This window comes from Rhinatrema bivittatum, chromosome 3, assembly GCF_901001135.1.
Source record: "Rhinatrema bivittatum chromosome 3, aRhiBiv1.1, whole genome shotgun sequence".
Taxonomy (NCBI): domain Eukaryota; kingdom Metazoa; phylum Chordata; class Amphibia; order Gymnophiona; family Rhinatrematidae; genus Rhinatrema; species Rhinatrema bivittatum.
The window spans coordinates 17,440,573-17,466,639 of record NC_042617.1 but is presented as its reverse complement, the minus strand read 5'-3'; the positions used below and the strand labels follow the sequence as shown (position 1 = coordinate 17,466,639).

Genomic DNA, 26,067 nt, shown 5'->3' with positions numbered 1-26,067 from the left:
GAGAGATTTCCAGTCTCTAGCGAAGCAGACTGGTCACATGGTGACAACCATCGCCTTTTCAGAAGTGTTACCTGTTCATGGAAAGGGGAAGGAGAGGCTAAGCCATATGGATAACTTCAATATATGGCTCAAATCCTGGTGTAAAAAAAAATGTTTTGGATATATTGGGGGCTGGGGCCGTGTATGGAACAGAAAAAGCTCTTTGTCAAAGATGGCTTACATCTGTCTGTGGCAGGAAAAAGGATCCTAAGAGATAAATTCAAATCCTATGTCATAAGGCATTTAAACTAAATGATGGGGGTGACAGTAGGACATAAGAATGTCACCCCCAAAATTCAAATGAAATGAAAAAGGACAAAGTGGATAACAAAAGTCAGCTAAATAAGTCACAAAGAAAGTCCAAGAAAAGCATTAACCTGTACCAGAATAGCTGGAAATCTATGACCACAAATGCTCGTATTCTGGGCAATAAAATCCCAGACCGGCAAGCCCTGTTGGTGGCAGCAGACTTGGACATTGTTGCTGTCACGGAGACGTGGTTCACGGATTCACATGATTGGGATGCTACCATATAACTTATTAAGGAAGGACAGAGAGGACAGAAAAAGGGAAGGAGTGGCTCTTTATGTCAAAAACAATATCCAAGCATCCGAGCTGCAAGGAAGCTGGGGCAAAGAAGAAGCTTTATGGGCCGTCCTAAAAAAAGATGATGGGGCATCCCTTTTTATAGGCGTGGTTTACAGGCCTCCAAATCAAATGGAAGTACTAGACAGACATCTGGTTGAAGACATCCAAAAGATGGGTAAGAAGGGAGAAGTGGTGCTTGATGGAGATTTTAATCTGCCGGACGTGGACTGGAGAATCCCTTCTGCGGAATCTAACAGAAGTAGAGAGATAGTGGATGAACTGCAAGGGGCTCTGTTCAAACAAATGGTAATGGAGTCTACGAGGGAGGGAGCTATACTCGATTTAGTGCTCACTAATGGGGATAATGTCTCTGATGTCCGAGTGGGTGCCCACCTCAGCACCGGTGATCATCAAATGGTATGAGGTAGATTTTCAAAGAGTTACGAGTGGCAGCGCGCGCGTGTTATAAAATTGGGTGTTCATTTGTGCACGTCAGGTAGCACGCACAAATGTACCCCGCCCACACTGGTTTAAAAATCTGCCCCTATGGTTTCATATCACTAATACGATAAGGAGACGTCGCACAAAGACCCGGGTTTTGAGTTTCAAAAACACTGACTTTGTTGAAATGGGGAAGTACCTGGAGGAAGAACTAGAAGGCTGGAAGAAAACGAAAGATGTGGAACAACAGTGGGCCAAACTAAAAGGAGCAATTAGCAAGGCAGCTAATCTATATGTTAGAAAAGTAAAGAAAAGCAAGAAAAGAATGAAACCTATCTGGTTCACAAAGGAGGTGGCTGACAAAATAAAAGATAAAAGAACAGCGTTTAAGAAATATAAAGGATCCCAAAGGGAGGATCACAAGGTAGAATATCTGGTAAAACTGAGGGAAATGAAGAAAGAAATCAAGAAAGTGAAAAGTCAAGCGGAAGAAAGGATTGCCAAAGAGGTAAAGTGAGGTGACAAAACATTTTTCAGATACATCAGTGAAAGGAGAAAAGTCCAAAGTGGTATAGTGAAACTGAAAGGTGGAAAGGATCAATGGGTGGAAACAGATGAAGAAATGGCAGAAATATTAAATAAATACTTCAGTTTGGTGTTCACTAAAGAAGACCCAGGAGAAGGACCATCGCTAGTAAACAAGAAACTGGAGGGGAGTGGAATGGATGAAACTCCGTTCATGGAATAGAATGTATGGGAAGAGCTAGGAAAACTGAAAGTGGACAAAGCCATGGGGCCGGATGAGGTTCATCCCAGGATACTGAGGGAGCTCAGAGATGTGCTGGCAGCTCCACTGCATGACCTGTTCATTAGATCCCTGGAAATGGGAGCAATTCCAAGTGACTGGAGAAGAGCGGTGGTTGTCCCTCTTCACAAAAGTGGGAGCAGAGAGGAGGCTGGAAACTACAGACCGGTTAGCTTCACCTCTGTGGTGGTAAAAGTATTGGAAGCGCTGCTGAAAGAAAGAATAGTGAGCTATCTACAAGCAGCAGAATTGCTGGACCAGAGGCAGCATGGTTTCACCAAGGGAAGGTCCTGTCAGATGAATCTCATTGAAGTTTTTGATTGGGTGACTAAGGAATTGGATCAAGGAAGAGCGCTCGATGTCATCTACTTGGATTTTAGCAAAGCTTTTGATACGGTCCCGCAAAGGAGGCTTGTGAATAAAATGAGAAGCTTGGGAGTGAGTGCCAAGGTGATGGCCTGGATAACAAACTGGTTGAAGGACAGAAGACAATGTGTGATGGTAAATGGAACTTACTCGGAAGAGAGAGCGGTGATGAGTGGAGTGCCGCAAGGCTCGGTGTTGGGACCAGTCCTTACAATATCTTTGTGAGCAGCGGCGGATTCACGATGTCGGACCGGCCTGGGTATTCGCCACCCAGCTGACCCAGGACACATCACATGGTCTGCTGAGCGCGGCTCTGTCACGGCCGCGCACGGCAGACCACATGACTGGAGCAATCGGCCCACCGGGGGATGCCCGATCCCCCGATGGGCCAATCTGCCCCTGTTTGTGAGCGACATCGTGGGCAGGATAGAAGGTTTGTCTGTTTGTAGATGATACTAAGATCTGCAACAGAGTGGACACACCGGAAGGAGTAGAGAGAATGAGACGGGATTTAAGGAAGCTGGAAGAGTGGTCGAAGATATGGCAGCTGAGATTCAATACCAAGAAGTGCAAAGTCATGCATATGGGGTGTGGAAATCCGAAATAAATGTACTCGATGGGGGGGGGTGAAGGGCTGATGTGCATGGAGCAGGAGAGAGACCTTGGGGTGATAGTGTCTGATGATCTGAAGTCAGCGAAACAATGTGACAAGGCAATAGCTAAAGGCAGAAGAATGCTGGGCTGCATAGAGAGAGGAATATCGAGTAAGAAAAGGGAAATGATTATCCCCTTATACAGGTCCTTGGTGAGGCCTCACCTGGAGTACAGTGTTCAGTTCTGGAGACCGTATCTCCAAAGGGACAGAGACAGGATGGAGGCAGTCCAGAGAAGGGCACCCAAAAAGGTGGCTGGTCTTCATCGAATGACTTATGAGGAGAGATTGAAGAACCTAAATATGTACACCCTGGAGGAAAGGAGAAGCAGGGGTGATATGATACAGACTTTCAGATACTTGAAAGGTTTTAATGATCCAAAGTCAACGACAAACCTTTTCCGTCGGAAAAAAATCAGCAGAACCAGGGGTCACGATTTAAAACTCCAGGGAGAAAGACTCAGAACCAATGTCAGGAAGTATTTCTTCACAGAGAGGGTAGTGGGCGCCTGGAATGCTCTTCCGGAGGAAGTGGTGAACACCAAAACTGTGAAGGATTTCAAAGGGGGCATGGGATAAACATTGTGGATCCATAAAATCTAGAGGATATGAATGAGGAGAAGAGGCATGGGGGTGGCTTGCGGGAATGACGGCTACAACCTGGTGATTAATATCCTTATTCAATAAACATACACATGGTTAATGCGGCTCCAATGTGGAAAAAAGGATTTGCATTCACAAATAAGCAGGGGAGTAGCTTGCTTGTTGCGGCAGTTACTACTCCAAACCAAATAAGCCTGATACTTCTCTTGGAAGACATATCCAGCGCAGCTCTCTGCTTCACCGGCGGGGGGGGGGGGGGGGGGGGGGGGGGGGGGGGTAGCGGAATGAAGATAAAAGGATTTACATTAACAACAACCAACAAGGACTGAATTGCATAGTCTGGGTAAACAAATAGGAGTGGGAGTAGCTTGCTTATTATGGCAGTTACTACCCCCGAATCAATTAAGCCTGATACTTCACTTGGAATACATATCCAGCACAGCTCACTGCTTCAATGGCAGGGGGAATTAAGAAAATAGGATTTATATTCAGACAACAACCAACAAGGACTGAATTGCACAGACTGGGTAAACAAATTTGTTATGTTATATTATCCAAGTTGTTCACTCCCTTGTTCATTGTAAGACATATGTTGTCATTGTTTTCCACTTGTTATAATGTAAACCGGAGTGATAAGTAATTCTGTTACCTGAACTTCGGTATAAAAAAAGTTATAAATAAATAAATAAATAAATAAATAGGAGTGGGAGTAGCTTGCTTATTGCGGCGGTTACTACCCCTAATCAATTAAGCTGGATACTTTACTTTGATGCAGCTCCAGCACTGCTCTCTGCATCAATGGCAGGGGGGAAGGAAATTAGAACCAAAAAGTTACCAATAAGAGCCAAGAGTAACAGATAAGTATGAGAAAAATAAGAGTGAAAGCTTGCTGGGCAGACTGGACGGGCCATTTGGTCTTCTGCCGTCATTTCTATGTTTCTAGTTGAAGTGCATCGACTCGCAAGTCACATGCCTGGTGCAGAACTTGGAAAGCTACCTAGCCATTCGGCCCTCTGGCAGGGCTCATTTGCTGGTGCATGCCGATTTAGTTCCTCTGACCAGATACCAGTTCTCCGCCATCCTCTGGCTGGCAGTGAATAAGATGAACTTCGATGCAGGGAAATTCACCACGCATGCATTCAGGATTGGAGCGGTGCAGTTGGGATTACAAATAAATACAATATAGCAGATAGGAAGATGGAGGTCTGCTGCTGTTAATTCCTATGTTAGATTGGATTGGGCAAACTCAGCCACTCACAACAATTAAATGTCATTACAGATATACCTCAGCTTCGGTGAACTGCATGGATTGTTGGCCATTCCTTTGTGCACCGGGCTGCCAGAAGGGCTCTCATTTGCCCAAATAGACAACACCTCAGCTTAGCACCTCGTTGCATTCATATGACCTGGATGGGCAAGCGGAATAAGTTGGGAACAGGTATTTCCATTGTTGCATCATTTGAAGGAATCGTCAGCCGCTCCTGACACTTTGATAATTCATCTAGGTGGCAATGATCTAGGAGATCTCTCTGCTAAGCAACTGACCAACAGGATCAAGGCGGAGGGGCCACATTCACTGTCTTGTTTCCACTGACTCGCTTTTTATGGTCCAATATCATCCCATGCCTGAAATGAAGCAACTCAAAGTTGTTGAGGAATCTCTAGAAGGTGAATTGTTAGATCGATGTGTGGACCGGTTTGGGAGTCGACAAATCAAGCACAGTTGGGTGGATGTGCAATGCGAGGGCATGTTCAGGCCCGACAAAGTACACTTGTCTGACATAGGATATGACTCGTTTAACAATGCTCTGCAGGAGGCTTTAGAAGATCGATTTTGGGAATAGATGTGTTGGCCACAGCTGAATAGTGGTAGGGGGGGGGGGGGCATAAGACAAGGGCTCATGCCAGTGGCAGATACCCAAGCCACTTGAAAGCCTTACCGCATAACTTCTACCTTGCACGAACACGTAACCCCTCCTCCCCCTCTCTATCCTCCCTTTTTCCCTGTCCCCCACCCTACTCGTAACCAAGTCATATTGTACATATTGTATATAGACTATATGCCACTTCTATATACCCACATTTAATATTTAATTTTAATTTTATTCAAATGTTACAATGTTCCTTATATTAATTGTTTAATCAACTGTTATCTTGTTACAATGTAAAATAGGGCAGTTCCGACTCCATTCAATCTGTTATCTGGAAACCGATGTGATATCTCGATCGAATGTCGGTATACAAAAGAAATAAATAAATAAATAAATAAGCCAGTTTTGGGGGTTTCAGATGTGGTGCAGGGGTGCATCATGGTAAAAACAGTACCAGGCTGGCACCTTACAGCTAATGGCGAGACATTGGTATGCTTCGGGGGTTGCGGCCCCCTTGCTTGGGGATAAGGTGGGGGGCCCAATAGAAGGCTGCCTTGCTTGGTACGAGGCAGGCAGTGGAGGCAGGGAGTAGCCCATTTGGCTATTACGGGTCGGGTCTGATACAGGTTGTTTGAGATTGATATCTATTGTCTAATAAAGCTGCAGCCTTTACATTTCATCTAATGCTTACGTCTTAATTGTTTATGCTACATTATATGTATGGCTGGGGGGATGCAGACAGAATGGCAACATTGTCGCGGCTGCTCGAGTTAATATGTGGGCCCGTGTCCATGCCCAGAGCTTACCAGTAACCGGGCGCCACACATCACGGTCCGATGTGGTCCGCTGCTCCAGAGGATTACGGGGTGTTGGCAATGGCGTCTTTCACTGCTGCCCTTCAGCCTTCCACCCCACCCCACCCCCAGTCATGTTCCCAATTGTGCCTCAGGGCCGGGTGGTGCAGCGATGATGTGGCAGAGAAGGAGAGGGCAGGGGGATGAGCAGGTTTGCAAGATGATGACATCAAGGCGCCATCATAAGGGATGAGCCGAGGATCGGCCGCCCTTTTTTGTAAAGAGCCAGCACTTGCTCACCCTCCCACCCCGTGAAACATTCCACACACTCGGGACCTCCTCTTGGAATGCTCTTTGGGGCTACCCGAGTGTTATACGTCATTTAGTGTTAGATAGCTTGACATGCTAGCTAGTTGTTACTGATACACTGTACATGGGATAGTCTTCATGGCTATTACGGGTCAGCTCAGGTACGGATTGTTTAAAGTTGATATCTATTGTCTAATAAAGCGTCAGCCTTTACATCCCATCTAATGCTCATGTCTTAAATGTGTGGTTTGCGAATGTTTATGCTACATTATATGTATGGGTGGGGGAACGCAGTTGAATGGCTGTTAGGGTTATAGATTTACATAGTCTCTTCCCATTTGTCTTAATTACATTGTCATAGCTGTTCCTTTTATTTTTCTGATATACTAACATAAGGTATCTTGTCCTCAGCTATGGGCTTGTTCCCTGGTTGGAAGTAAAGTTTAGGCTGTGCAGGACTTAGAGCAGTGACCTGATGCACACCCTCGGAGGATTTAATCTGCAAACCGTTCAGGACTGAACCACTAGAGGGCAGCAAATCCCCACACAATGACAGAGGTACTGAAGTGATCCACCTCCAGTGGCCTTGTGAGTCCTCACAATAGCTGTGGAATAAACTCTGGCTCCTGTCGCACAGATTAAACACAAAATGTTTCAGAGCGTTATGGAGCACTCAAAAAGCAAAGCGACAGTCCTACGTCCAGGTACTTTCAGTGACTCCATATTCAGCCTCTCACTTTCACACAGTTTTACAGCCGAGTGCCAGATTCGCTCTGTAAATCATCCTGGTAAGCAGTGAGATTGCAGGTCTGCAGCCGCTTCCCCCTCAGCCTTGTCTGACTGCTCCACTGCTGGGATCCCTCCCCCTCCTGTCCCAGTCCATACTCCCAGCTTACTGACCGCTGCGCAGAAGAGTCAGGGTAACTTGTCTGGACGGCTTCTTCTCTGCGGCCCATAACAGTGCTGGGATCACCCCTCCCTGGCTCTCTGGCAGCCTGAGGAAGGGGGGGTCTTGGTTAGGTCCAAACGTTTGCCTTGTCCCTTAACATTATAATGGCACCATCTCTTATTTACGCAGCTGGTGGCTCACTTTATCTTCTTTTTTCTGTAGCCCCACATTTCCTCGGGTTTGACATCTTACCACTTAGGCGCCCTTAACTTTAGGCCTGGCGCTGCACTCAGCTCGTTAAGTGCCCACTTGCCAGAGGCGCTCGCGGAAAGAAAACGTCCCAGGAAAGCTCCATCTCTCAGGAGGCGCTGCAGGACGCCACATTCCTCACATGATGTCCACCTCTTAGGTCGTTACGGGTGTGCGGTGCCTGCGAGATCAGCAGGAAAAACCCTGAGCACCCTTACGCTGCTCTATGCTGTGCTCAGACTCCAGAGCAAGGCCGACCGAATCCTCCCTGGGGCAGCTCACCTTTTGCAATAGTCAGGAACTGGATTTACGGCAGCCAGCACCAGGCCTCGGAAGCCACGCTCCTATTAGCAGCGCCGTTCTCCCCCCAGGGTTCTGCACGCATCATGACAGATGTGAACCTCAGCTCTAAGCCAGAGCTCGTTAGGTGCAAGCTCGGTCTCTCAGATTCACTGCTATTGCCCCTCTGAATGCCTTCCTTATACCTGTAGCAAGGCCCAGCTTCCTTCTGCAGTTTTCTCCTCGGGGTGCATGTGCTTTGCGCGGTGTGTGTGTGTGTGTGTGTGTGTGTGTGAGAGATGTATGGTAGGGTGACCAGTTGTCCTGCTTCACACCGGACACTCCTGTTTTGTAATTGCCCTGCTTAAGCAAGAACACAATTGAGTTATTTTTCACTTTGGCCTTACATGGAAAATAGACCTGTGCCAGAATTTCATGCATGGGCCACAGAAGCAGAGCTAGAGGGTGTGGGGCATCATCATCATCCTCCTACGTCCTGCTTTTCGCACTCATCCTCCTCTCTGTGGCTTCTTTCCCTCCCCCACTCCCTCTATCCCTTTCGCTGGTCCAAGGTTCATCTCTCCCTACCCCTCAGGTTCTTCTCCATCTCCACCTCCTCTCAGTTTTTTGGAGCACAGAAGCTACAGGCAGGGCAGGGACACAGTAAGCGTGCGCTCCTTGTCCCTCCGAGTGCTCTTCCCTCATGTCGCACCCTTCCTTTGTAATCAGGACATAGGTGTGGGTGGAAGAGCAGCCTCAGAGACTGGGAGCTCATGCTGAATGTGTCTTCCCTCTTGCCAGCCTGCCATCACTGCCACTGATCGGATGGCAAAGGGGACAGGCTGGCCTTTTTAAACCTGGTGATGCTTGTTACAGCTCTCTCCTAAGGGACGTCCTGTATTCTGAGGTTACATCAGTGGCCACCCTAGGCGTGGCGTGCACAGCTCTCACTGTTCTTGGCTTGCTCTCTTCTAGATCATCATGGAAGCCTGGGAGAAAGGGGTGAACCCGAAAGGCAACTCTACCAACCCCAGCAACTGGGACTTCAGTAATGCCCTCTTCTTCGCAGGAACCGTGGTTACAACCATCGGTAAGGGCCCCTTGCATTTGGCTGCCTGCCCCCCAAGATGGAGCAGATTCGCCTACCACCCTGCCCTGCATGAAGAGCCAGGAGCCCCAAGGAGCTACTACTACTACTACTTAACTTATCTATAGTGCTACACAACATACGCAGTGCTGTACAAATACCCCATAAGAAAGAGTTCCTACTCAATAGAGCTTACAATCTAATCAAGACAAACAAACAAGTCAAGAGACTTGGGGAGCGTCATTTAATAAGACAATGGTTAAAATTAGTTACTTAATGAGGCAGAGGACGGACAATCAGTCATAAGATTTAAAAGCTGCCTCAGAAAGGTGAGTCTTTAGATGGGATTTAAACACAGCAAGAGAGAGAGCAGGATGCACCAGCTCAGGAAGACTACTCCAAGCACCTGGTGCAGCCAGGTGGAAAGCACGGAGTCGGGAATTATTGGGAGAGGAGAAGGGCAGGGATAGGAGGGACTTGTCTGATGTGCAGAATGCACAAGGAGGAGAGGGTTAGAGAGAGATAAGAGAGGAGAGATAGTGAGGAGCTGCAGAGTGAAGGCTCTTGTAGCAGGGAGTCAGGAATTGGTGGTAGAGGAGAAGGGCAGAGATAGGAGTGACTTGTCTGATGAGAGGAGAGGGTTAGAGAGAGATAAGAGAGGAGAGGTAGTGAGGAGCTGCAGAGTGAAGGCTGTTGTAGCAGGGAGTCAGGAATTGGTGGTAGAGGAGAAGGGCACAGATAGGAGGGACTTGTCTGATGAGAGGAGTGCAGGAGGAGAGGGTTAGAGAGAGATAAGAGAGGAGAGGTAGTGAGGAGCTGCAGAGTGAAGGCTGTTGTAGCAGGGAGTCAGGAATTGGTGGTAGAGGAGAAGGGCACAGATAGGAGGGACTTGTCTGATGAGAGGAGTGCAGGAGGAGGGTGTAGAGAGAGATAAGAGAGGAGAGGTAGTGAGGAGCTGCAGAGTGAAGGCTCTTGTAGCAGGGAGTCAGGAATTGGTGGTAGAGGAGAAGGGCACAGATAGGAGTGACTTGTCTGAGGAGAGGAGTGCAGGAGGAGGAGTCAGAGAGATAAGAGAGGAGAGGCAGTGAGGAGCTGCAGAGTGAAGGCTCTTGTAGCAGGGAGTCAGGAATTGGTGGTAGAGGAGAAGGGCACAGATAGGAGGGACTTGTCTGATGAGAGGAGTGCAGGAGAGGGTTAGAGAGAGATAAGAGAGGAGAGGTAGTGAGGAGCTGCAGAGTGAAGGCTCTTGTAGCAGGGAGTCAGGAATTGGTGGTAGAGGAGAAGGGCACAGATAGGAGTGACTTGTCTGATGAGAGGAGTGCAGGAGGAGGGTGTAGAGAGAGATAAGAGAGGAGAGGCAGTGAGGAGCTGCTGAGTGAAGGCATTTGTAGGTGAGAAAGAGGAGATTGAACTGTATGCGGGAGCAGAGAGGGAGCCAATGCAGTGACTTCAGAAGAGGGGTTACGTGAGCAGAGGGACTCTGGCAACAGATAAGTCTTGCAGCTGAATTTAGGACAGAGTGCAGTGGAGAGAGATGTCTTACCGGCAGACCTGTGAGGAGCAGGTTGTAATAGTCTAAGCGGGAGGAGATGAGAGAGTAGATAAAGGTTCTGGTAGTGCGTTCAGAAAGGAAGGGACGGATGTTGGCAATGTTATAAAGAAATGACACGTTTTAGCAGTGTTTTGGTTATGCATAGAGAAGGACAGAGAGGAATTGAAGAGGATGCCAAGGTTACAGATTGATGGGACTGGGATGACGACGTGTTATCCACAGAAATAGAGGAGGAGGCTTGAGGGAAAGATAAGGAGCTCCACTTGCCATGTTAAGGTGGCAGCGGGACATCCAGGCAGCAATGTCAGACAGGCAGGCCAAGATCTGGCACTGGATTTCTGGTGTAGAAAGGTAGCTCTGGGAGTCATCAGTATAAAAATGGTATTGAAAACCATGAGAGGAAATCAGAGTCCAAGCGAATTAGTATATAGTGAGAAGTGAAGAGGGCCAGGACAGAGCCCTAAGGCGCACCAGTTGATAGTGGAATGGCAGTAGAGGAGGATCCAGCAGAGGAAATGCTAAAAGTGCGATGGGAGAGGTAAGAAGAGAACCAAGACAGGACAGAGTCCCGAAATCCAAGTGAGGATAGAGTATCAAGGTGTAGGTGACGATCAATAGTGTCAAAGGCAGCAGATAGGTCAAGGAGGATAAGGACTGAGGAAAGACCTTTGACTTTAGCCATAAACAGATAATTGGAGGCTTTGGCAAGGACTGTTTCTGTGGAATATAGAGGGTGAAAACCAGACTGGAATGGATCAAGAATGGCTTGAGATGTAAGAACGTAAAGACAGCGGCGGTGAACAGCACATTCAAGTAGTTTGGAGGAAAGGGGAGAAGGGATATGGACAATAGTAGGCAGGAAAGGTAGGATCCAGTGAGGGTTTTTTAAGGAGTGGTAGGATTACAGCACGTTTGAAGGCAGCAGGGTGATAGATTGAGGATGTGACAGATGCAAGGGGTGACTGCAGTGGAGATGGAGCTGAGGAATCAGGTGGGGACAGGGTCAGAGGAACAGGTAATGAGCAGTTTCCTCCACTATGACTTCAGGTGAGGGGAGGAGAGTGGTGGAGGCCAGGGAAAGAGTAGAGGAAAGAAGTGGGAGAGAGGCAGGTAAAAGTGACCTGGTTGAGAACTCAAGACTAATTTTGTCAATCTTGTCATGGAAGTAGCCATAGTCTGGGCAGAAAGTGAAGGGGAGGCAGGAGGCACTGGAAGTTTGAGGAGGATATTGAGTGTGGCAAAGAGACGGTGAGGGTTGGAAGTAAGAGAGTTTGTCAGATGGACACAGTAGTTTGGCAAATGCAATAGCAGACTAGAAAGTGTTGAGCGTGAATTTGAAGTGTATGAAGTCTGCATGGGATTTTAGCCAGAGACGTTCTGCAGAGCGAGCGCAGGAACGTAGGTAGCGAATTCTGGGGGTGAGCCAAGGCTGGGGTTTCAGGACGGATAAGAGGAGAGGCAAGAGTGTCCTAGGCTGAAGAGAGCATAGTGTTATAAGAAGAAACCGCTTCATCAACAGAATCAGACAAAGTTGTGGAGGAAAGGGGAGATGAAACAGCAGTGGAGAAGATGCAAGGGTCAACAGCTGGGAGCTTCCTAAAGGTGTAAGTGGTGACTGGATGAGTCTAGGGAGAGGGTGGTTTAATGTGAAAGTTATCAGGTGATGATTTGAGATCGGAAGAACTGAGGTGGCAAAGTCTGAGGGAGAGCAGTTGGAAGCAAAGATTAGGTCAAGGCAGTGGCCATGCTGGTGAGTAGAGGTGGTAGAGCAGAGTCGGAGATCAAATGAAGAGGTTAAAGGAAGGAGTTTTGAGGCATAAGAGTTAGAGGGTCCTCAACATGGAAGTTAAAGTCATCAAGGATAAGGGAAGGGTAAGATGGGTCAATGAAGAAGGAAAGCCAAGAATCAGTCAGTGAGAAAGGAGGAGGGAGACTTATCAGGATGACAGCTACCCGGAGAGGTAGTGGAGTGAATAGGCGGATGGCAGGACGGGCTTCAAAGGAAGAAAAAGAGTGGGATTGAGGTGGGAGAAGGGGTTGAAATCTGCAGGAGAGGGAGAGCAGCAGTCCAACACCACCACCACGGCCTACCGGGCGAGGTGTGTGGGAGAGAAGGTAACCTCCATGACAGGGAGCGGCAACGTAAGCAGAGTCCTCAGGGGAGAGCCAGGTCTCAGTCAGGGTAAGGAGATGAGCAGGTCAGGAATAAAGGAGATAGTTTGCATTCCGCAGGGAGCAAGCGAAGGGGAATAGTGATAAGACTGGAGGGGCTACGGCTTGGTGGGAGACGATGGAGTGAAAATTGCCTCGAAGGGCCAGGACTGGGATTGACGTCCCCAGCTGAAAGTAAGAGGAGGAGCAGCAGGAGAATACGGAGACGCTAGGCAGAGGTGTGATGATAGTGACCGAGGTGAGACGGCGTCAGGAAGAGTGGGAACGGCAGGATGAGGGGAAGAAAGCTGTGAATTTCAAGAGCCCGTGATCCTACCCCCATGCCTCGCTCTGCCGCTGGCTCCTAACCGCTCACAGAAATGAATAAGTGCTGGAAGGGAATGGGCGTGGCTGCTGGACTGTGGGCCGAGGCCTCCGCGCGCCGGAGGCCGCCTCGCACACCGCACATAACCTCTCTCTCTCCCTTCTCTTTCCCTGCAGGCTACGGGAACCTGTCCCCCAGCACCATCGCCGGCCAGGCCTTCTGTGTCTTCTACGCCCTGGGCGGGATCCCCCTGAACCTGGCATTCCTGAAACAGCTGGGCAAAGGGCTCAGCCTCTACCTGCTCAGGCTGGAGCGATGCCTGCAGCGGCCGGGCCACTCTATGGTACTCGCTGGCAATAATCCCGTGTCCCGTCCCTTCGCAGAGAGTCTGAGCAGGGTGGCGGCGGCGGGGAAAGGGCCGCTCTCCGAGTGACGCCCCAGCGCTCATCTGCTCGGCTTTACCGCAGGCACGCAAATGATCGCTCCTGGGGGGGGCAGTCCTGCCTCTTCCTGCTCTGATTCCTAAATTATTTTTCCTGCCAGTTACAGCTTACCGCTTAGCTTATTTTTCTAGGCGTTTTGGAATAAAAGATGAGCGCGTTTTCTTTCTCATCACCTTCCCCCAGCCATGCTGTTGTAAATCTCCTTCCTTCAGCAGTCCGTGCTGTATTCATGCTGTATGTGTGTCAGTGTGATGACTGCATGGGACTCTGATGCAAATCTGTTTTTCAGCTGTCTGTGCTGTATTCATGCTTTATGTGTGTCAGTGTGATGCCTGCATGAGTCTTTGATGCAAATCTGTTTTTCAGCTGTCCGTGCTGTATTCATGCTTTATGCGTGTCAGTGTCATGCCTGCATGGAGCTCTGATGAAGATTTGCTCTTCAGCTGTCCGTGCTGTATTCATGCTTTACATGTATCAGTATGACGCCTCCATGGGGCTCTGATGCAGATGTTTTTCAGCTGCCCATGCTGTATTCATGCTTTATGTGTGTCAGTGTGATGACTGCATGGGACTCTGATGCACATCCATTATTAAAACTGTCTGTGCTGTATTCATTCCTTATGTGTGTCAGTGTGATGCCTGCATGAGTCTTTGATGCAAATCTGTTTTTCAGCTGTCCGTGCTGTATTCATGCTTTATGCGTGTCAGTGTCATGCCTGCATGAGGCTCTGATGCAGATGTTTTTCAGCTGTCCATGCCGTGTTGATGCTTCTCATGTATCCTTGTTATGCCTGCTACATTGGGTTCTGATGAAGATTTTTTATTTTATTTATTTATTTATTTAAGGTTTTTATATACCGGCAATCATGAGCACATATCTTGCTGGTTTACATGGAACGGGAGTGCATTAAATACAACAACTAGAACTGTGGTGATCGAAGGAGCAGTTACAAATAACAAGGGTAGCAGAACTTGGATAAGAAGGAAGAGATAGGAAAGAATAAACGGTTGAACGGTATACAAATAAATTAAATGCTATGTAAAAATGGCATGATTAATGGCTGAATATTTGAAGTCCTTGGTTTGTATCTATAACGTGATATTAGATTGTGTCTGGGAAAGCTTGCTTGAATAACCAAGTCTTAAGTCCTTTCCTAAAAGTTAAGAGGCAGGGTTCCAGTCTGAGATCTGTGGGAATGGAATTCCACAGAGAAGGGCCAGCAGTGGAGGTGGCACGATCTCTTAAGGTGATGTGTTTGGTCATTTTCGCAGGGGGAACTTTGAGGGCGCCTCGGTAGACATTTCTGGTAGGTCTTGTCGAGTTGTATGCTTGGAGGGGGATTTGTAGATCGAGGGAGATGTGCTGATGAATAGTTTTGAAGATGACACAAATGGCTTTGTACATGATACGGAAGTGTACGGGTAGCCAATGTAACTCTTTCAGAATGGGGGATATGTGGTCTCTCTTTCTTGCGCCTGTTAGTAATCGAGCTGCTGAGTTTTGAACCATCTGTAGTGGTTTGGAGTAGGAAGAGGGCAGACCTAGCAATAGGGAATTGCAGTAGTCTAATTTTGCAAAAATGACTGCTTGGATGATCGTTCTGAAGTCTTGGGCATGGAAAAGACGTCTTATCCTCTTCAGAACCTGGAGTTTATAGAAGCAGTCTTTGGTTGTTTTGTTGATATGGGCCTTGAAGTTTAGCCGGTTGTCTATTATCACTCCTAAGTCTCGAACTTGTGTGGTAGGTGGGTTGGTGGGAAGAGTAGTGTTGGAGATGTTGGTTTCCGGAGAAATGAGAAGGATTTCTGTCTTAGAAGAGTTTAAGATGAGGTGTAGGTTGTTTAGTAGTTGTTTGATTTTCAGGTGGCATGATTCCCAGTAGTCAAGAGTTTCAGAGTATGTATCTTTGATGGGGATGATGATTTGGATATCGTCTGCATAAAGGAAGTACTTTAGATTGAGGTTGGTGAGAAGTTGGCAGAGAGGAAGAAGATAGATATTAAACAGGGTCGGAGATAATGAAGAACCTTGAGGGACTCCTATGACAGAGTCAAATCTAGAGGATTCCTTGTTTTGGATTTTAACTTTGTAACCTCTGTTATTGAGAAACGTTTTGAACCAGGATAGGACGGTGCCGCTGATTCCTATAGATGAGAGTTGGTTTAGGAGGATGGCGTGGTTGACCGTGTCGAACGCTGCTGAGAGGTCTAACAGGACCTCTCAGCAGCGTTCCATTCAGGATCCATTCAGGATCCATTCAGGATCCATTCAGCGTTCCATTCAGGATCCATTCGCCAGTGTGAATGCAGTGTCCCTGGTTTACCTGCTTCAGTGGGGCTCTGATGCAGATCAGCTGTCCATGCTGTGTTCATGCTCTGCATATGTCAGTGTGATGCCTGCATGTAGCTCTTATGAAGACCCGTTTTTCAGCCATCCGTGCTGCATTCATGCTTTATGCGTGTCAGTATAACACCTGCATGGGGCTCTGATGGGGACCAGCAGGGCAGCACCTGATTTTTTGTTACATTCATAATGTTCAGAGAGAGTAAGAAAAGGTTTTGTAAGCACTGAACAGTTCTCGCTGCTGTGAAATGCATTATAAATCAGAAGGTAAGGGGGGAGGGGGCTCGTGATGATTTTGTTTAAGGTCCTCTTCAATTGTCACCTTATGATCACACTTCCTTCCCTAAACTGGAAAATGCTTCCTCTGTGACATTGACCTCAGGCTGCGAGGCTTTTCTTTTCCTCTTCATTTTCGTTAAGGTCACAGACCCACCCCCCACCCTTGGGTTTACACTGCGGGCAGACATAGCTAGTGCCATCCGGGGCATCGCTGGCACACAGGGTGCCGCTCTCCCCGCCAGGGTTAGATATTATGATGAGGTACAAAATTTGGGAAAGTGAGCAGGCTGCTCATGGAGCTGGTGCTGCAGGGCACAGTTACAGCCAGAGCTGCTCCTAAACCTTGGGATGGTGTTCTTTGGTCAGCTTAAGTCCTTCCCACAGCTGAGCGGTAATTGTAGATTTCCAGAGCTGGCAGCGCCACTGGAGTGGGACTCTCAGTCCCCAGGGGCCGGGGAGGGAGAGATCCAAGTACCCTGCTCATGGTGATGCTCGTGCCAGGCCCGAGAGCAGCCCTGCAAGCTGCAGGCATCCCCAAGGTCTCTGTAACATGTGGATTTGTGCCAGGAAGAACCGGCAGGCCGGCCGTGGTAATGCAAGGATAGCCAGCAGTTTAATTTAGCTTATTTACTTTATAATAAACTGCCTATCGTTAAGGACATCAAAATGATTTGCAAACAATAATGCCCAGTAAAAATCTAATAACTTACAATATGCATAATAAAACCAGCAAGGCATTGTCAAAGAGATTAAAACAAATACAGTGTATGGATAGACTTTAGGAAACACCTGGCTTTTACTGCCTGCCTGAATCTGAGATAGCAACTCTCCTAATCTGACTTCTAATGACAAAATGTTCCAAAAAGAAGGGGCTACATAGCGAGGATGGAGGCAGATTAAATCCAGCGGGAGAGGAGTCCCTAGGGAAGCTCCTAAAAAGCATCGTAAAAGTCTGAGATTTTACTCTCTGCCACATAGGAGAGCCAAGAGCCGACTTGACCCCTGCACAGGTAGAAAATACAAGCATGGTGTTCGCTTACAAAATATAAGGCCCAGTTCAATGCATCTCCTGGGATCTTTCATGCATCTCATTATTCTAAAATGCTCCTAGAAAGAGCATCTGAGGGTGATCTTCCTGAGCAGTCACTGTGCCTGCTCCTCGCTCTGCAGTCTGCATCCTCTAAATCCGGCCAAGGAGCCAGAAGACCTGGACCGGGCTGTTAGCTCCTAGGGCTTATCGTGTCCAGCGTGGTCCTCTCAGAGGCACTAAATCTCTCTCTCTCTCTGTCTTTGCAGGTGGTACAGGTGCTCACCATGTGCTTCTTTCTAGTGGCCGGCACCCTGCTCTTCCTCATCTTCCCCCCAATGATCTTCAGCTATGTGGAGGGCTGGACCTACGGCGAGGGTTTCTACTTTGCCTTCATCTCCCTCAGCACCATCGGCTTTGGGGACTACGTGATAGGTAAAGAAGCAAGGGGGAGGGGACCGGGCGAGGGCTGGGCAGGCTTGGGGATCTCCCATGGCGGCAGAAACTGGGGATGGACGGATGGCAGTAGCCTCAACGACCAACAAATGTACCTGGCAGGGCCCCCTCGGCGTCTCTTTCCCAGGCACTGAATTTAAAAGAATTTTCTTAGCAGACCAATGAAAAAAAAAACAAAAACGTAATACAGTTAAATGAGAATAATGATGACCTGACTTCCCGTCCGTGTGGTTCTGTGAGGTCGGAGGACTGAACGGCTCCAGCTCTGTACTCCAGCACCTCCTCCGGGCTTGTAAGTGCAGGAAGCAGTGATTGCTTTGCACACTGGCGCTCCAGCCCTTGGGGTAACCAACGCCGTGTGCACCCCTGCACAGATACCAGCCTGGGAGCCCCCTTTCTCCTCCCAAAATTCCCTCATGGCGACGCGTTCCAAGCGAGATGGATGCCGCCTTCCTTCTGAAAGGCTCTCAGGGGATGGGCGTTGCAGCCTTGATAAAGCAGAGCAGGGGGAAGGTCTCCAAAAAAAAAAAAAAGCATCGCCAGTCAATACAGGGACGGCCAAAATGCCACGGCACGGAGGGGACGGGCGCTGCATTCATTGCGCCATGCAGGCTGAGGTCTGCAGGCCCTGAGGAGGAGGCTCTGGTGTGTGACACAAGGAGTGAAACCCCAAACCCCAATGACATGCATTGGACGAGGAATCTTTCAAAGCAGAGAGTTGGGGAAATGGTTCGTGGTAAGTTGGAGTTTTTTTGCTGAGGAATTTTCTGTCTTTTCAGGCTGTTGTTCCTTCTCTCCACATTTATTCTTTCTCCAGTATAATTACTTGTATAGCTGTGCTTTTAAGCAGACTAAGAACTGTGTCCAAGGCTGCTTCTCCCCCCTCTTCTTTCAGGCACAGACCCCAACAAACATTACATCTCAGTGTATCGCAGCCTGGCCGCCATATGGATCATCTTCGGCCTGGCCTGGCTGGGGCTGGTCTTCAACCTGGGCACCGAGCTGATGGAAAAGCTCTTCCAGCTGAAGTGGCACAAGGCAGGCCGAATGACAGTGGAGGACAGCGTCACCAAGTTAGAAGATCAGCTGGACCAGTCCAGGGATCAGGGAAGCAGCTGAGGCCGGGCTGGTGAAAGCGGGAGGCTTAAAATGAGGCCTACCAGTCAAAGGCTCAGCTTCTGGGTGCAGGGTGCTGTCCCTCTGCCAGGCCTAGCAGGGACTCCACAGCTCTGGGGGGGGGGGGGGGGGGGGGGGGGGGAACTACAAAAGTATATCGTAGCTTTAACCCCTTATTGCCGGAAATCCCACTGTTAATATAGAGAATAAGACATTCATGGCTCCTTGCCTTAGGAAGAAATGTTACCTACCAGGAGAGAGCCGAACGTTATTATAGCTCCCTACAATGAACTTAATGTACACAGCTCCTCCATTCAAGAGAAGGGAGTCATGCTGACACAGCAATGTATAGAATGACTTGGGCTATTATTATTCACCCCAAATGGTGAAAACAAGCTGATCAGCCATTGTAGAGATTGAGTTCGTGCCCTCCACCTCCCACCGTCACGCCTTTGCCTTTCCTTGGGGTTTCACATGGTCAGGGTGCATGTTTGCTTTCGGGCCCCTCCTGTTATGCTTTTTTCATCGGTTGGACAAAGCTTAGTGCCTTCCAGTTGAAGTTGGGTTTTGTGAGGCCCCTCTTGGGATAAGGGAACCGTAGTGGTTTTCGTGTGGCGGGGGCCATCTCCCCCAGCTTTAAATAGATATTGGCCAAGTTATCCATCAATGACAGATATCACAGATTCACAAGTGGCGCACGGCTGTGGCGCTCCCTGAACCTCCTCCTCTGGTGGTTGTGAGATAGGAAGTTCCTATTACTTCAGTTACTGCAAACTATGTCCTTCCAGTCCCTGAGGATACAATGGCAGAGTAATGCAGGATCTTTCTCTCCTGCACCCATGGGCGAGTGAAAGCTTCTATAATTCAGCTGCAGGGAGCTTGGGCCATGAAAGGAGGTGTAGAAGCTGAATGTGAACTCCCGCCACAGGAGATGAGGCTGTGCTGCGTGCCAGCCTTGACTTCTCGTGGCTGGGAACACCACCCAGCCTTCACCGTGCTTTTTGTTAATGTAAGTCCGTGAGTTAAGAGCATTTATTACTTTAAAATTGTTTCTTCCTCTGTCTAGCTAAGGTTTAAATTCATTTAATAACAAATGAGGACATTCTGAAAAGGTCCTTGCAACCTTGTCTTCTATAGAAGCAGGAAATACTTCATGGTAGGCAGTGAACAAATGTCCTTTTGAAAGACATGAAACAAAGACAGTCAGCTCTTATTTTTGACTGACAATTCAGGTTTATCCCCTTTTCTTTGGAAACTTAATAAGTGGAGAAAAGAGGGACTTTTATGACTTGTAACTTCAAACGATGCCAGGAGGAAGCGAGTAATCCTATTGGCTGGAAGCCATTTGCTGGACGATAGTGACATCACATGGACATAACATATAATGAAATAATATTATATAATAATTAACGTTCCTTTCTGGGAGACTGTCAGGCACTGTTGAAATTAAAACTGATAACTAGCAGAATTTTGCCTAAGAATTGTGGTTGCCATGTTAGTCCACTTGGATGTGTGGAATTAAGGGCCAACTAACGAACTGTAAGTGAACCTTTTTATTGGATTAATTTAATTCATCTGGGATGAGCTTTTGAGAGTTATTCTTTTTTGCATCAGGTCAGAGAAGAAACATACTTTTGCCTAAAAGTTTAGTTAAGCAATATGAGGTCCATGTTCAGCAGCTATGCGGCTGTGCTAGTTAGCCGGCTAACTAGCAGGGTATATTCAGTGGCATGGTCACACCACTGAGTATATCTGGCTATCTTATGTATAACCGGATAACTTTAGGACAGCCCTATGGCCCAAGTGTTAGCCACTGAAGGTTACCGACTAACTCTGAATATTGGAGTTAACTTAAGTGGCTAACTCCACCCCTGCCCAAAATGTAGCCGGATAAGGACTGAACATAGCCGGGTAAGCTATTGAGATGGATAACTATTACGTTATCCATCTAAATGGCATTTGAATATGGACCTCTACATTATCTATTCATCTCTGTGACCGATAACAGGCAAGGGCCTAAGTATAAACGAAACTTTGTAACCAGTCATCGTGACCTCCATGAAGGCTGGAAATAGAAAAAAAGGGGTTTCTTTGTTTCTATCAGGCAGAGATTAAAATGAAAGGGAGCTTTTATTTGTTTAATAAGTGTTTTAACCCACTCTAAGGCCAATGAAGAAAGGACATGGAAAGTTCAACTGATGTCCAAAAAGTTGAAAGTTTTATTTGTATTCTAAGCAAGCGAAACATTCGGGTTGTCAGCATCCAGCCAAATATATCCATATCAGAAATTTCACGGGCCTCCCCACACAGGCCGTGTTTTGAAAAGACTGAGGGAGCCAACAGAAAGCTGAATACTTAAAAACAGAGAGAGGGAAATGGTGGTTTGAGCATGAAATCCCCCGAAACAGGAATTCTAAGATAAACTAAAGAAAGAACAGCTTAATTCTTGCAGAAAGGTATAAGTGCAATCGAGCAGGCGTGAAGTCAGTGTAGTGTTAGTGATGCAGGACCACCCGTCAGAGAACGGGCAAAGCTGCCTTCAAAGATTGCTCGGGGAATATAACGAGTTCGGGTTCACAGCCAAGGAGAGGCAGCGCTGACAGGGCCCCAAGCCAAATTCAAGGTAGGCAGTAATGAAACAAGCATTAAAAAAAAAGAGCAAAGAGGACCCAGTGACATACAAACGAATGTTTCTGCAAAGCACTAGGCTTGTCCTCAGCCGTAAGCACAGTGCCTAACCTAGCTGACAAGTATGAACTTGACCTTGCATGAAGCGGCTCCTACGCCTTATGGCCGAGTGGAAAAAGAGGAAAGGGGGTCTTACTGCCTGCAGGGAGTTTGCTGCTGCGCTGCCCTGGTAAGAAATCCCTTATTGTAAACTAAAACAAGCCCAGCAGCCTTTCCTTCTTTTGCAGATGATTTTTAGATACATGAAGGTTTGATTTTATTTATAGCTAGACAAGCCGTAAAGCCCGTTAAAACGGGCTACATCCCTCTGTCTCTCACCTCCCCCTCATTCTCTCTCCCCTCACTCTTCACCACCCCCCTCCCCACTCCTCTCCACCCTCCCTCTCCTCCTCACTCAGTCCCCCTCTCCCTCACTCCCTCCCACTCAGTCCCCCTCTCCCTCCCTCCCACTCACTCAGTCCCCCCTCTCCCTCCCTCCCTCCCTTCACCCACCTCCATTTCCTCCCGGCGCCGTAAGCGCGACTTCCCGCAACCCTCACCCGGCTCCACTAACTCCTCCCGCCCCTGCCGGCAGATCTCGGGGGGGGTCACTCCCGCGCGCGCGGCAGTGACCCCCCCCGAGATCTGCCGGCAGATCTGGGGAGGAGAAGTAGCGGCACCGCGCGCGCGCGGTGCCGCTACTTCTCCTCCCGCTCCTGCCGGCAGATCTCGGGGGGGGGGGCGCGGGAGTGACACCCCCCCCCCCGAGATCTGCCGGCAGATCTCGGTGGGGGGGGCGCGGGAGTGACACCCCCCCCCCCCCGAGATCTGCCGGCAGATCTCGGGGGGGGGGGCGCGGGAGTGACACCCCCCCCCCCCCCGAGATCTGCCGGCAGATCTGGGGAGGAGAAGCAGCGGCACCGCGCGCGCGCGCGGCGCCGCTGCTTCTCCTCCCGCTCCTGCGGCCCCACCGCCATTTTTTTTTTCTGATCGACATCCTTGCCCGCACATGCGCAGTAGAGCTGCGCTCTACTGCGCATTTGCGGGCCGTCGGTCACAGGCCATTTATAAGGTAGATGAACAGCACTAGGATAGTTCCTTACATCCTATTGAGTTTTAGGGAATAAGTGGCAGATTGGTTGCAATTTTATTCAGAACAGAGAGGGAATTTTTCAAAACTTATAGGGGCACAGTTTCAAAGGGGGGTTACGTGTGCAGGGCCCATTTTCAAAAGGCCCAGCGGCGCGCGTAAAGCCCCGGGACGCGTGTGAGTCCCGGGGCTTAAAAATTGGGCGGTCCAGGGGCAGGGCGGGGGCATGGCCAGAGGCCTCTGCAAGGCCGCTGGGCCGGGGGATCACACACCAGCAGTTGGCCTCTGGCAGGCGTAACTTGTGAGATAAAGGTACAGGCTTTGTTTTTTTTTCGGGCTAGGGGTGGGACAGGTAGGGGAAGGGAGGGGAAGATGGGGGGGGGGGGGGAAGGAACGGGGAAAGCCAGCTGGTGTCCCCGAGGGCTCGGCGCGCGCAAGGTGCACTAGCGTGCAGCCCCTTGCGCGCGCCGACCCCTGATTTTATAACATGCGTGTGGCTGCGTGCCCATGTTATAAAATCCGGCGTACCTTTTAAAATCTGCCCCATAGTGAGCTTACTGTGACATTTTGTCTGCAAGGCAACGTGATTGCTGGAAATAATGACGGCTTCCCCCAAGCATCATCACCCCAGGACCGCAGAGACGTTCATCTAAAGCCTTTGGCAGCCCCGTGAACCTGAGCTGAGAAATCATATTCATGCGCCACTGCTCTGGCCAGCATTTAGATGGGGACTTTAGAAACTCCTTTTTAATTTGTTTCATCGGAGAACTGAAAGGGGCAATGGGGTTTGTGGTTTTCTGTCTATCTTGCAAAGAGCTTTTATTGTTTCCAATGCTAATAAATTCTTTTATTATAATGCGATGGGTCTCTGTCTCCCATGGAACATAAGTGTCCAAATGTGATATGTAAAGGTGCATGCACTGCTTTTGCTTGTATTACTAGTAACAATGATAGTTGGTTTTCATTTCATTTTATTTTATTTTTATTCTGCTTCAGCCTCTCTTCCCCATCCCTGGTTGGGTTGGCCTGCTACACATGCTCCTTCTAACCTCACAGCTGAAAGGTGGCGTTATTTATGTAGCCCCCTCCCATTCATATTACTCCCTGTGCTCCTAGTGCTGTCTGCCTCTCCTTCTCAAATGGTCTTACCTGGGCTACGCAGGAAACTCTTGTCGGCCCTAGGGCTGGAGGCGCACCACTGTTTGCCCCGTAGCAGCAGCCATTTTCTCTCCCCAGGCTTGGGCTCAGGTCCCACCAGCCCTACTGGGTTGTAGAGATCTCAGTTTACTCCAGGTCAACCAAACAAACTGATCCAGTCCTGCATTTGCCCCCTTGCATGCACGCATGGAGTTCTGGTGCCGAATTCTAATTTTTCTTTCTAGGTGGGGTTGTGGGATTTGGCCATTTTTTTGTTTTCTGTCTTTGTGCTACCACTTAACTGGATCACTTTTGATTATATCTGTTCTGTCCCCAGCAGTGGGTACATTTTGGTATCTGTATAAACATTGCAGTTTAACTGTGTCTAGTGCAGTCCTTATTTGTAACCCATGATAAAAGCCTGTGAGCCCTGCCTTTAAGGGGAGTTTGCCTTTAAGAGAAACTCCCGCCACCCTGCTTCTCTCATTGGGAAGGGTCTGCATGCCCTCTCAATCAAACTTGAGTCTTCTTAAGTGCCTTATTGGCTCAAGGAACTGCCCTTCATGGGCCCCCCCCCCCCCCACGTCACATGGATCCTAGGCTCGCTACCATTGGATCTCGCCCTCTAGCCCCAGCTTGTGGGGACGTTTCCTGTAATCACTCTCCGTTAGTCTCAAGCATGCTGCCTCAAAGCTAGAAGTGCCTGCAGCCTCTGTAATACAATTAGCTTTTTTACATTTCTTCTTACTGCTTTAATTCTAAAGATTAATCAGCTTCAGAACCCCTTGCCCTCTCGCCCTGAATCCCAAGAAACTCCATCTCCCTTCTCCTGCCTATCTCCAGCTGCAAAGATCTCTGCCTGGGGCATATACTTTGGAATGCGACAATTGTAAGTAATGGAAAATTATCTGTACAATAAATAATTTCAAACTTAAAAGATCTTTGTCTTGAGGACTGATTGGAAGGAATGTTAGCTGAGTGGAAGAGGGAAACCCGGGTGTTTCTTACTGAGCCAGCACAATATCTGTTTAAGCGGGAACCTATCTGGCTACATGCAGCTGGATACATTTAAAACCTAACTGGCTATATTTAAACATAGTTTCGTTACATTTTCAAGTTATCCGGCTAACTTTAGCCAGAAAACTTGTCCGCTCACCATCTTACTGAATATTGGCCTCTCAGATTTTCCTTGAACCTTGGAAATCAGGGTTCAAGGAGATCATCTAACCAGTGACTTCTGGAGCCGGCTGGATGGCTGAATTTTCCAAGCAAGCAGGAGACCTATCTCTGATCTCCAACTCAGGCCTCTGCTCCCGGGTGCAAGGACTAAGACTGCATGAAATGTAAAAAGTCCCTTTCATAGTTTTGTGAATAAAATGTATGTATTCTTGATATCTTGGTTTGTTTTGAAAATTAAAAAAAAAAAAAAAGACACCCATTGGACCTAGGCCCAAGGCCAGAGCCTCGCCTAGGGAATAGGCCAAGACCCAAGGCAGGAGTTGCGGTCTATGCCCGAGTGCAATACAGGGGTCTCGGCTGAGGCTCGAACAAAGGCCCAGGCCTGAAAAATGTTGCCAGGGTCAGGAAATTTCCTGCCCCCCCCCCCCCCCCACTTACCTTCTCCATTGGGGATCTGAGGCTGCGACCAGGCCCAGGCCCGACATGAGGGCCCAGCCCAGAAGCCTAGGCCTGGTCAGTGGATCGCCCCCCCCCCCCCCCCCCCCAGAACAGGTAAGTGGGATCCGAGGAGGATCCCGGCTCCAGCATTTTTCTGAATGGGAGGAGTGGATGATGGGGATGGGAAGCTCCATTTCTTTTTTTATCCCATCTTTAAATGTTTCTTTCTTTTTTTTTTAAACTAAAGAAAACAAATAAACATTAAACGAAGCAAAATTTGTGGGGAAAAATCTCTCCAAAAACGAAATGAAATTTCTATCTCTGAACACCCCTGATTTGTAGCAAAATCTTAAGATGGTGAAACCCTTTTCTCTTTTGGCGCACTCTTCCGCAGCTGTGTAAAGCCCAGTGAGGGATTTAGGTATTTTCCATGCCCAGGCGTGCATGGGGGGAGAGGAGGAGCTGATTAAGGAGTGGAGCAGCTTTCCTCCAATCCTACCTCCTCCCCTCCTGTTCTCTGCAGGCTGCCTGGGAGGAGAGGGGGCTGAAGCAGGGGGCTGTTTTCTGCAGAGAAGACTCAGGGAAGCTTTCTGCCATCCTAGACCCAGGCCTAACGTGCCTGCTGACAAATCCAGGCCTGTTTGTGCCCCCCCCCCGCCAGCCGGGGACGATGGCGACAGAGTTGCTTGGAGTCCCCGGGAGAAGGCGAGACAAACGCTGCTTCTGCTGTGACCCCTCCCCCCCCCCCCAAGCGGCCAGCAAATGAACAGAACGGGCAGCAGCTCAAGGGAAAGCCCCAGCTGCCCTTTTCACCTCAGGATGACCACTGCGAGCCCTTGCTCCCTTGGGAAGTGGAAAGGCTTTTCCTTATCGTCTCCTTGGAGCTATTTC

General features: G+C 48.6%; 1 protein-coding gene across 1 annotated transcript in view; it reads left to right on the top strand.

Annotated features, from left to right (window-relative positions):
* Positions 1-18,753, top strand: part of LOC115088471 (potassium channel subfamily K member 16-like) — a 39,826-nt gene extending 21,073 nt beyond the window's left edge. Inside the window, exons 2-5 of the mRNA XM_029596744.1 lie at positions 8,861-8,975; positions 13,177-13,343; positions 17,363-17,528; positions 18,445-18,753. Coding sequence (XP_029452604.1) covers positions 8,861-8,975; positions 13,177-13,343; positions 17,363-17,528; positions 18,445-18,668 — 672 coding nt within the window. The 3' untranslated portion in view covers positions 18,669-18,753. The remainder of the gene's footprint in view (positions 1-8,860; positions 8,976-13,176; positions 13,344-17,362; positions 17,529-18,444) is intronic.
* The last annotated feature ends 7,314 nt before the right edge of the window (positions 18,754-26,067 follow it).